Source organism: Trachypithecus francoisi, unplaced genomic scaffold, assembly GCF_009764315.1.
Source record: "Trachypithecus francoisi isolate TF-2019V2 unplaced genomic scaffold, Tfra_2.0 Lachesis_group5, whole genome shotgun sequence".
NCBI classification, from domain to species: domain Eukaryota; kingdom Metazoa; phylum Chordata; class Mammalia; order Primates; family Cercopithecidae; genus Trachypithecus; species Trachypithecus francoisi.
In genome coordinates, this window is record NW_022681470.1 from 53,657,886 (window position 1) to 53,670,188 (window position 12,303).

The 12,303-nt window shown below is 34.0% G+C and overlaps 1 protein-coding gene across 1 annotated transcript in view; it reads left to right on the forward strand.

The window, feature by feature from the left end:
• Nucleotides 1–8,064: 8,064 nt before the first annotated feature.
• Nucleotides 8,065–12,303, forward strand: part of CFHR5 (complement factor H related 5) — a 29,902-nt gene continuing 25,663 nt past the window's right edge. Inside the window, exon 1 of the mRNA XM_033200646.1 lies at nucleotides 8,065–8,250. Coding sequence (XP_033056537.1) covers nucleotides 8,193–8,250 — 58 coding nt within the window. The 5' untranslated portion in view covers nucleotides 8,065–8,192. The remainder of the gene's footprint in view (nucleotides 8,251–12,303) is intronic.

The following is a 12,303-nucleotide window of genomic DNA, read 5'->3' on the forward strand; positions in this document are numbered from 1 at the left end:
TTACATGATCCCTGGAGGAAAATAGCGTGAGTAGGACATCACAACCTGTTCTGATTTCTTTGCTCAGTTAGGAGGTAAAAGTCGAGTAATTATCCATTAAAACTTATCAACTGCGGTGGCTCACATCTGTAATCCCAGCACTTTGGGAGGCTGAGGTGGGCAGATCACGAGGTCAGGAGATCAAGACCATCCTGGCCAACATGGTGAAGCCATGTCTCTACTAAAAATACAAAAATTAACTGGGTGTGGTGGTGTGTGCCTGTAGTCCCAGTTACTCAGGAGGCTGAGGCAGGAGAATCACTTGAACCCAGGAGACAGAGGCTGCAGTGAGCTAGACTGTACTCTAGCTTAGGCAGCAGAGCAAGACTCTGCCTCAAAAAAAAAAAAAAAAATTTATTAACTGATGAAACACAGTGGGCACCAAAAACAACACAAAACAAACAAAAAAGATGAAAATAAAATGTGTTGAAGTTAGTAACACTATATAGAATTTTAGAAATAATTTAATGTTTGTACTTTATATGTGCATAAATAAATTAAAAGATTCTGAAGGTTTTTTTTAGACAGAGCCTCATTCTGTTGCCCTGGCTGGAGTGCAGTGGCACGATCTTGGTTCACTGCAGCCTGCACCTCCCAGGTCCAAGAGATTCTCTTGTCTCAGCCTCCTAAGTAGATAGGATTACAGGAGTGTGCTACCATTCCCGGCTAACTTTTTTATATTGTTAGTAGAGAGGGGGATTCACCATGTTGGCCAAGCTGGTCTCAAACTCCTGACCTCAAGTATTCCACCCATCTCAGCCTTCCAACGTATTGAGATTACAGGTTTGAGCCACTGCACCTGGCCTAATTAAAAGTTTAATAGGATTTAGCTTCAGGTCTTTGAAGATTGGTTTTTGTCTTTACTTAAGCAAATATTTCAGATTTGGTCTCTTTATTAGAAAACTTGTTGAAAACAATTTTCATCCTATCAAAAAGTATCTTAAAACTGTGATAAACATTAATCGTGGAGCAATGTACATAAACTTTGTGTTTACATACAAATTATTTATATTTCTTTACCATATATTACATTTTCATTTCTATATTAATATTTATTTATATGTTGTTTATATGACGTGTTATGTCCACACAGTTGATTCTATTTCTCTAAAGACAATGCCATTTCTAAATTATTTTCGTATTTTACCAGCACAATTTTTACAAATGTATACATATGTACATACTTATTTTCTATTCATCATAATACGATTGTAATTATATCTCGGATTTTTTGTTTGGGGTGAATTTTTGCTTCTTTATGATTCTTTGTTCATTCTAAATTTCTTCACTGAAAATATATTACGTTTACAGTCAGAAAAATAAATAATAGTATTAAAAACTTACCCAGGTAGCATCTTGGCTGAACTATCAGGGGACAGACACGGCTCAGCTTTCTGCTAAAAGATTTGATGATAGGCAAAGAAAAGAAAGGAGAATGGAATTGAATAGAGATTTAAAATCTGTACTATTATCCTGACCAACATAAACCTTAGACATGGGAGGACGACAGTGTAAAGCTACTCATATCCTCTACCTCGATTTTTGTTTTGTTCTGTATTGTTATCTTCTTGGAGATACTTCAAAACAGTTTACACTTGATTTGACTCCAAAAATGTTAGAGTATCTTCTTTAACGATGATATTATTAGGTCATTCTGAGTTACATATAGTTCTCTGTTTCTTAATCACTAATGACAAGTGGTAATGAGTTAAATGAATAAAATGCATCAATGATATCATTGATATATAAGCTGTGTATTTTCAAATACAGGATATTTATTTGTCTTTTCTCCCCAGAGAAATTTGTGGATATGCAGAAATAAAATAAGGACAGTTATATGACCAAGATAAATATAAACCAATTTTACCAGTTCACAAGAAAAAAAATTGTTCTATTACTTCTGTGAATATAACTTCACGTCTCCTTCAAATCCCCTATGGACTCACGTAACATGCACAGAGAAAGAACGGGTATCAACAGTGAAGTTTCTTAGTAAGTAAATATCCTGATCATCATCTGCATAAATGATTCACTGAGTAGAGAGGTACACCTCAAAAGGGATCAGGGTCTTGACATCTCAGCAGAGATGAGAGATGTAACCCTTATATTATTTGGAAGCATTTTATGAAAATCAAGTGACAAGAAAAAACATAAAGCTTTGGGGACTATCTATTCCCCAAATATAGTATTTCTATTTATAGAAATATTTGAATTATTTCTGAAATGGACAAAAGCCTTGATAGTTGATACCTATTTTCTAATATGTATTTGTGTCAATATGAAAACAAGTATTCCCTAGGAAAATCAAGGAAGAATTAAATAGAGAGCAATACCATGTTCTTGGACTAGAATACTCAACAAGGTAAATAAATAAATTTTTCTCAAATTGTACTATAGGCTTAACATAATTCCTTATTAAAATTTCAACAGAATTCTTTGTAAATATAGATCTTTTCATACTAAATTTATATTGAAATGCACAGGAGTTAGAAGGGCTGAAACATTTTTCTTTAATAATAAAGTTGAAAGGATCACACAAATCAAATTTGAGGCCTTGAAATATAGCTACCATATTCAAAACAGTATAGTATTGATGGAGGGATAAACGTAAATCAATAGAACAGATAGAGAATCCAGAAATAGACCCACACAAATATGCTCAACTAACTTTTGACAAAGACACACAAATAATTCAACAGAGAGAAGATCCTTTTTTTTTTTTTTTAGTTCAGGGCTACACGTGCAGGTTGTTACACAGGTAAACTTGTTTCATAAGAGTTAGTCATACAGAGTATTCTGTCATCCAGGTATTCAGCCTAGTACCCATTTGTTATTTTTCCTGATCCTCTCACTCTTCCCACCCTTCACCCTCCAGTAGTCCCCAGTGTGTGTTGTTCCCCTCTATGTGTTCATGTGTTCTCATGATTGAGCTCACACTTAGAAGTAAGAAAACACATGGTATGTGGTTGAGAAAAGTTTCTTTTCAACAAATTATGTTGGGCATTAGCACTTTGTTAGCCAAAAAATTAATTTTGATTTAATCTCACATATTTTAGAAAACATAACTCCAAATGGCTTCTATATCTAAATATATAATGTCAAACAATCAAACTTGTAGAGGAAAAGAAGAGAAAATCTTTGTGACCTGGAGTTTGATGGAATCGTTCTTAAACAGGACACCTAAAGGATGACCCACAAAAGAATTAAATAATAGTAATACTTTATCAACATTAAACACTTTTTCTCCATGAAAGACATTCTATAAGAGTGAAAAGATAAGCTACGTATTAGGAAAAAATAGTTGCAAATAGCATATCTGAAAGAGGACTTATACACCGAATACATAAAGAATGCTCTAAACACAGATAAAACAATCCAATTAAAAAAGGTGCCAAAACCTTGAACAGATCTAACAAAAAAGATATTCAGATGGAAAATAAACATGGGAAAAGTTATTCAATGTCATTAACCAATAGAGAACTACAAATTAAAACCGCAATGAGATTTACTATATATCTAATAAAATGTTTTTAAAAGAAGTAAATGAAACACACTGGTAATAGCAAGTGCAGTTCAAAATACAATGTAATGGATCTCTCATGCATTGCTTGTGGAGATGTAAAATGGCATAGCCACTATGGAAAACAGACAATTTCTTATACAGCTCAACAGCGCTTTTCATAAAACCCAGTAATCTCACCCCTGACTGTTTATCGTAGGGCAGGAGATGGCAAACTGTATCCTAGGAACTAGTGATCTATTTTCTAGTAAAGTTTTATTGGATGTGAGCCATACCTTTTTATTTATGTATTGTCTATCATTATTTTGGCTCTATAACTGCAAAGTTAGGTAGTTGTGCCAGAGGCCATATGGTTCACAACCCTAAAATACTAAACATATGACCCTTTGAGAACAAGTTTGCTGTTCAAGTAAAACACTGCACAAAATTGTCCATCATAGCTTTATGTGTTATAGCCAAAAAAGTAGAAGCAACTCAAAAGTCCTCAGATGAGTGAAAGAATAAACAAACATGTTACATCCATACAATGGAGTGCTTCACAGCAGTTAAAAGAAATGATTTATAATGCAACAGCTTGGCTACATGTCAAGGACATTATCCTATGTGAAAAATATCCAAATCAAAAAGTTGACTTACTGTATAATCCAATTTATACAATACTCAAAAAGACTAAATTGCAGCTATGCAGAACATACTAGTGATGGCTAGCAATGAGGGGTGGGGGAATGTGGGGACCATAAAAGGACAGCATACAGGAGTTTTCTGGAGGTGACAGAATAGTTCTGCATATGGCTGAGTAGTTCGGCATATGACTGATTGTGGTAATGGTTACATGAGTGCATACATGTTGTAAAATTAATATACCACACACACACATACACAAACACAAAGGCAAGTTCATGGAAAAAAACCGTGAAATTCAGTAAGGTTCATAGTTGAGTTAGTAGTAGAGCACTAATGTCAATTTTCTGGTCTCAATTATTGTACTATAGATATAAGAGATGGAGGAAGTTATAGTTATTGGAGGAAGCTGGGTAAAGGGTACATGGGCATTCTCTGTACTATTTTTGTGACTTATTATATGAATCTAAGATTATTTCAAAACAAAAATTGTTTGGATTATATAGGCTGGGATGTCTTATTTTTATAGCACTTTTGGGGATGAGAATTTTGAATATTCAAGAGTTATAACCAATTTCAGTAATTTTTCTTTGAGATACTTAAATGTATCTCAAATTTTATCAGTAATAACGTCTACAAGCCAGTTTCATATGTATTTGAATGCTATAATTTGCCTTTTAACCCTTTCATATTTTTTGTAACAATAGTTTGAGACTTAATTTACTTTCCTTGCACTAAACCTGGAATCCACAAAAAAAAAAAAAAAAAAGAGGTCCCAGTTTCCTAGATTTAAAATGCTGTGTAAGAAACTTATTGGCATAAAACAGCAATCATTTTATTATACTTAAGGATACTCTTAGGAATTGACACAGGGCACTGAGGTGATGACTTATAACTGTTCCACAATATTTGAGCCTCACGTGAAAAGATTTAAATGGGTTAGGACTCAAATAACTGAGATTTGGAATCTGCAAATTTCACTCACATGTATGACACCTGGGCTGATTGCCTGGACCTACTGGGACTGTCAACCAGAAGACCTACATATGGCTTCTGCATGCAGATTGAACTTCTTGCCAAATGGCAAAAGGCTAACAAGACAGTGTCAGAGAGATAGTCTTCCAAAATATAAACCCATAACTCTCTAATGTCTAGCAGAGTCATTACCCCTGTATTGTATGGACAAAAGCATGCCACTAAAAAGTACAGATTTTCAAAATGAGGGAAATTTGATTCTAAATCTTGATAGGATCGTGGCAAAATCACACGGCAGAAGAACAAGTGAGATGAGACACAGTGGAGTGATCATCTTTCAAAATAAAATTGGCCACAAAATTGAAGACAAAATTATTTTCTAACCTGCCCTTTTATTTCTTATCAAGTATAGTTTCCTTCTTTTATTTATTGCTAATGTTTCCGGGGGGGAGGGGCATAATCTCCTGAAATTACTCGGAATAGGAAACAGACAAAAAAGGGCAATCTAAGTTTCTAAATTAGAAGAAATATTCAGCAAATAAAAGGAGAATAATTGTTGAGTACTGGGCTTCAAAAAAAAAATAGACAAGAGAAGATAGTGTTATTTCAACTAAAAATCAGCACTAGCTCTGTGAAAATTAACTCTGTGCTTACAAATAAATGATAACATCCCCTAGATTCAGACAAACCAATATTTAAAGGTCAGAGAGATTAGAAGAAGCCAGCAAAAGACTGAGATGGTGAAGCCTTTGAGACAGAAGAGAAACCAGGAGAATGTGGTGTTCCATAAACCCTGTGAAACAGGTATTTCCAAATGGAAGGGGAAAGTCATGAAATTGTTTTGACTATTCAGTTTTGACCAATGGATTTGATTAGATTGAAGAAGACACTGGTGACTGTTACAAGAGGGGTTTAAGTGTTGTGGTGGGAATGAAAAAATGAATTAAAGTAGAGATTGTAGATAACATATTAGAGTCATTGTATTATAAAATGAGAAGTGAATTAGATTACTAGAAAGAGATATGGATTCTACAAACAATTTTTTGAGCTTTTGTTTTTGCTCTTTACGATGAAAGATGTTTGGTATGTTTGCATATTGGTGGAAATAATTTGGAAAATGGAGAAATTAATGATACAGGTGAGAAGGAATAATTGAAAGAGCAAAATCCTTGCATAGAAAAGATGGGATCAAATCTGGTAGAGACCATAACAAGATAGGAGTAAAGATCAACATCCAGTGAAACAGGAGACAATGCAGAAAATGATGCATATGAACAGCAAGTAGTTTTCTTCTGATTGCTTCTATATCTAGAAGAAAAAATAAATGAAGTCATTAGCAAAGTGCAAGGTGAGGATTGGTGGTTAAGGAGGGAGATAATGAAAATAGGGGAGGGGAAAAGCAGTGTCAAAATTATTTAGGACCATGATCATTAATTTAAAGCAAGGCAAGTCAACACAGTTGCCTTTATTTTTCTTGTAGGCACACTCTGGTGTTTCAATTCAGGAACGGGGCAAGCAGAGAATTTATTTGCAAAGGACTGCGGTTTCCTAAGACTTGGATTACAGATAGAAAGGAAGGAATGGGCAGGAGAGTGTGTGCAAGGGATTAACTTACAGTGATAACCCATGGAATCTAATTTAGATGTGGTGGGAAGAGAGAAAGTGAAGGGCAAAGAACAGTGAATAAGCGTCAGGGTCATTGAATGTTTGGAACAAATTTAGTAAAGTGAGTTAAAAAGATTGTTGAAATGTTCCAGAGTGTGATGCTTAATATTTAGATATTTTAGGTAGTGTAGTAATTGGAAATGACAAGGTTTAGATAGACTAGAATCAATAGTGGAGACTACTAGTAGCTCACAGGGACTTCTCTGGTTTCTTGATTGGACATAGCTATGTGCATTCCCATTGACTTCTGAGCCACTGTCAGTAAGTTTCATCTTAGTGAGATCATTAGGCTGTCTATTTCTCGAAATTTCCCCATTAAATGTTAAATTTCTTGCAGGCTGGGCACTTTTTGCTTGCTTCAGCTAGTATCCTCTAGACATACTCGTCTTCTCTGATTGTTTCCCACTGTAATCTCTTTGTATTCAATAGGATCCTCAGGCGTGGACCTTTCCAAGCTATAAAGTCACTCTTCTCCAGCAAGGGAGCAGAGCTTCCAGTCCACATAGACTGCCTGCCCATCCAGGGTTCAACTTCTGAGCCACAGAATTGGGCTGCGAGACAGAGGTGGATGAAAGCATCGCTCTCTTTTACTGAATTTTATGGAATCTTTCTGGAATAAATATTTCCCAACATTATGCTGTTTGGCCAGTTTCCAGAGACAACCAATGGTTACTTTTAAAATTGTATCCAGTTTTATTGCTGCCTTTTGGTGGTTAGTGAATATACCAAGACTCTCACAAAGCCATTCTCAAAGTCCCACCTGAACAAAATGATTTTGAATTATAATTTTGTTCCTTCAAACATTTCAGGAAACATTACTTGGCAAAAATTATTCTTGATTAGACCTTTTATAGTTTATGAAATATTAAAACTGTTAAGAAGGTACCTAATTATTAGTGCCAGTTTTAAAAGGAATTTACAACTACAAAAGTGATGTTGCTGTATTAAGATGAGGACTGATGACTTGCACTTGCTTGCCTTTTGAAACAGCTGAACCCTTGGCTAGGAAAAAATAATAATAATAAAGGCAGGGGAGAGCTTCCTGTCTCCTCTAAACAGTCATTTCTGATTATTCCAAACTCAGAGACTCGGTGACTACAACAAGGAAATTGAACAGCAGTTATTTTGCTCAAATAAACATTACATAATGAATTGAGAATATTATTGTGAAAACACTGATTAGACACTATTTGCTTATTTCACACAACCCTCCATGAACTTTGATATTTTCCACAAAGGGTTTTACTAAAGTAGCTTCCCGTTAGTATACTGAAATACAAAGTCATGCTCATAACTGTTAATGAAAGCAGATTTAAAGCAACACCACCATCACTGGAGTATTTTTAGTTATATATGATTGGGACTACCAAGCATGTGGCTTTTATTCAGTGTAATCCTAATCTCATGGGTATCCACTGTTGGGGGAGAAGGTAAGTTGAAAACAGATCCGAATATTTTAGTTCCTTTTCAAATGTATTTATTGATTGTGTGTGTATATGCGTAAGATTATTTTTAAATGAATAAATAGCTGAGGATAATTTGAAGGGGTATCATAATATTCATCTATTTTCTGGAAATATTTTCCAACATGCAATTAGTAGGAAAATAAAATGAAATTAGTTCTCTCTGTTCTCTAGTTTGCAAAGGGTAAATGGTCACCAAATAGAAATGTAAAGAGAAATCAAATGAGAGAAAATCTGCTATAATAAAGGTGACAAGGTGAAGTATTAATGTAATTCTGCATAAACTCTGCAATGCCACTGACTGGAAAAATCAACCCCAAAAAGATTTGGCCACCTTCAATATGTTTTTTAGAATTTTATTTTCATAGATTTGATAATTTAAATTTCAAATGTTATTAGAATGAAGGAATTCTCATTTCAGTCGAATTATAATTCAACAGGGAAATTATTTTAATGAAACAATAGAAAATATTATTTTTATATGTAAACCAGTGAACTGCCAAAAAATTGTTTCTTCTGAGCTCTTCCACAAATTTCAAAATTTAAATAATATATCACCTCTTTATTAATACTATATACTGGTTCTTATAACATTATAAACTATCCCATTTTATTTCATGTGAAAATTAAAGCCACCATATCAAAATAATTGCACGCAAAATCTCTAACAGGGTCTAGAATACTGATTAAACTATGTGTGTACATGGAGTTTCAATCATTGTGCTATAGTCTTTGATTTCCAGAAAGTTTTTCTTTTACTGCTTTACTGCTTTCTAATGTTTACAGATCTTTAAAATTGTTTGAACACTTTCTTCTCAGTCCTGACATAAGAGAAAAATATGAACAAATAAAATACTTTATTTTTAAGATATGCCCTTACAAATGTGGCAAAACATTATTTCTATGGGCCTGAAATTCATTTAATTTTGTTTTCACTTTTAGTACTGAGTTGTAATCACAAGAGTGCGATTGTATGAGTGTATTTGATTTTTCTTAAGTCTGTGTTTATGATATTTATTAAGTGGCTTAAACATCTGTTACAAATGGCATTACACAAGGATTTCTAAATGGGGGTGGAAGCAGATGAAGGTAAGTGAAAATTATAAGGATAGTATGTAGAATTTTGACAATTCCTAATCCAACAAAAAAATTTCAAGCTTCAGTCCAGTCCCAGGATAAACTTTAGCAAAATTCTGTCTAAAAATTGTCTAGGTGTTAAATGACATGTAAGTGTGCATTACACTTTTATTTTGGTGTCTATTTAGAAACTGGCCAAACAGCAGAAATAACACATGAAAGCAACACTTTTGTACAAATAGAAAACTGCATGCTTCCAGTAGCAAAACATTATTCAAGCAATATATTGTGCTTCATGCTGCAGCAAAGAAGCTGGAAAGAATATGACAACCACGCCCTCGCCTCACTACTACTTAGAATGTCCTAAAAGAAAAGCAAAATGTAAATAGGCAAATAAATTGCAAGGTTTTATATACAGGTGATTGTGTGTGTGTGAGTGTGTGTGTACACTCATGCATCACTTAATGATAGGAAAACGTTCTGAGAAATATGTCTTTAGGCAGTTTTGTCCTCCTGCAAACATCACAGAGTGTACTTACACAAATCTAGATTGTATAGCCTACTGCCTAACTAGGCTATATGGCCTGTCACTCCTAGACTGCAAACGTGTACAACATATTACTGTACTGAATACTGTGGGCAATTGTAGCACAAATGTAAGAATGTGTTTATCTCAACATAGAAGAGGTACAATAAAAATACAATAGAAAATATTAAGAATGGCAGACTTGCATAGGGCTCTTACCGTCAACAGGGTTTGCAGGACTGAAAGTTGTTCTGGGTAAGTCACTAAGTGAGTGGTGTGCGAATATGAAGGCTCAGCACATTACCATACACTGCTGTAAACTTCATAAACACTGAATACTTGAGCTAGAGTAAATTTATTTTATTTATATATTTATTTCCATATTTTGGGGGGGAGCAGGTGGTTTTTGGTTACATGGATAAGTTCTTTAGTGCTAATTACTGAGCTTTTGGTGCACCCAGGATAGACTAAATTTATTTCAAAAACTTTTCTTCAATAATATATTAATTTATGGTAAGCTTTTTACTTTACCAACTGAAAAATTTTTAACTTGTAACTGTTGTGATACATTTAGCTTAAAACACACCTTGCATAGATGTACAGAGTATTTTTTCTTTCTATTCTTATTCTGTAAGATTTTATCTTTTAAATATTTTATTTACCTTCTACACCTTTTTGTTAAAAACGGACACAAACACACACATTAACCTCGGCCTGCAAAGGATCAGGATCATCAGTACCACTGTCTTCCTCCTCCGCTTTTGTTCCACTAGAAGGTCTTCAGGGCAGTAACACACATGGAGCTGTCCTCTCCTATGATAACAAAGGTTTCTTCTGGAATAGTTCCTGAAGGACCTGCCTGAGGATGTTTTACAGTTATTTTTTTAAATGAGTAGTAGTGAACTATAAAATAATGATAACAACTATAGTACATTAAATACATTAACTAGTACCATGGTCATTTATTATCATTATCAAGTATTATGTGCTATATATAATTGTGTGTGCTATTGTTTATATGACTGGCAATGCAGTAGGTTTGTTTATACCAGCATCACCACAAACGTGAGTAATACATTGGACTGTGATGTTGTGGTGGTCATCAGTTGATAGGAATTTTTCAGCTACTTTATAATCTTATGGGACCACTGTGATATAAGTGATCTGTCACTGACCAAAACGTCATTATGTGGTAAATGACTGTATGTCTGTATATATGTGTTTGTGTGTGTGTGTGTGTACATATATACATATATATATATATATATATGTCCCAGAAGAAATGTATTCATAGTATTCTATCAGAATGTTGAGACAAGGAAAATTATTTTCTGCTTTTGAAGTGGGTGATTGTGTAATGGCAAGCTTGCAAAAAGACGATAACACTCTTAGCTAGCACCATTGCGGATGTACACAATGATTATACAATGCATTTGTACAGCAAGTTCTGAAGGATAGGTAGAATACAACTGGATGATGAGAACAAAGTTATTCTGGATAGTGAAGAATATGTAAATACAAATGTATGAAAATCAAGTACTGTAACTGCAATTTGCGAGGAACAAAGGATATTTAAAGGGAGTTATGATAGGTTAATACTATCAAGACACGAGGGAGTCTTTCCCTCAATATCTTCTCCAAAACTATCTAATGTCAATTTTTAAACAGTTAGATAATAAATTTAAGGTTTCACAAGGTTAAATACCACAAGAATTATTTCAAATATTGTGCAACATTAAATATTACTTCTAGGTAGATAAAAAAGAGAAATTTCCCTCAATTGTCACCTGAATTTCTGCATGCTTTTTCTAAATAAGGTGAGAAACAAAACAATTTCTTACACAGCAATGCTATATTGAGAAAATATCTTGAGCTAAAAAATGAGCACACTATATTGAGGAAATATCTTGAGCTAAAAAAGCATTCAAAGATAAAGTACATCAGATCCACAGAATGTACTATATCAAGAGTAAACCCCAATGTAAACTATGGACTTTGAATGACAATAATATTGATGGGGAAGGGGGCTATTCATGTGGCAGGGAAGAGGAAGTGTTATATAGGAAATCTCTGTAACTTCCACTCAATTTTACTGTGAAAAAACTGTAAATAAAAATTAAGTCTAATAAAAAATGTGTATACATATAAAATATGTATACACAAAAAAATAGAGTCAAAACATGAAGATTTCACCCATTTTCTACATTGTTTTAATATATCTTGCACCATAGTGGGTATGGATGTATGTGTAAGTGTCTATATACATATATCCAGTAGTATCATCGGTATCCTTAGTATCCTCAAGGAATTGTTCCAGGACACTTTTCACCCCCGGCAGATAACAAAATCCACAGATGCTCAAGTCTCTAAGAGAGAATGGTGTAGTATTTGCATATAATATATGCACATCCTCCCAT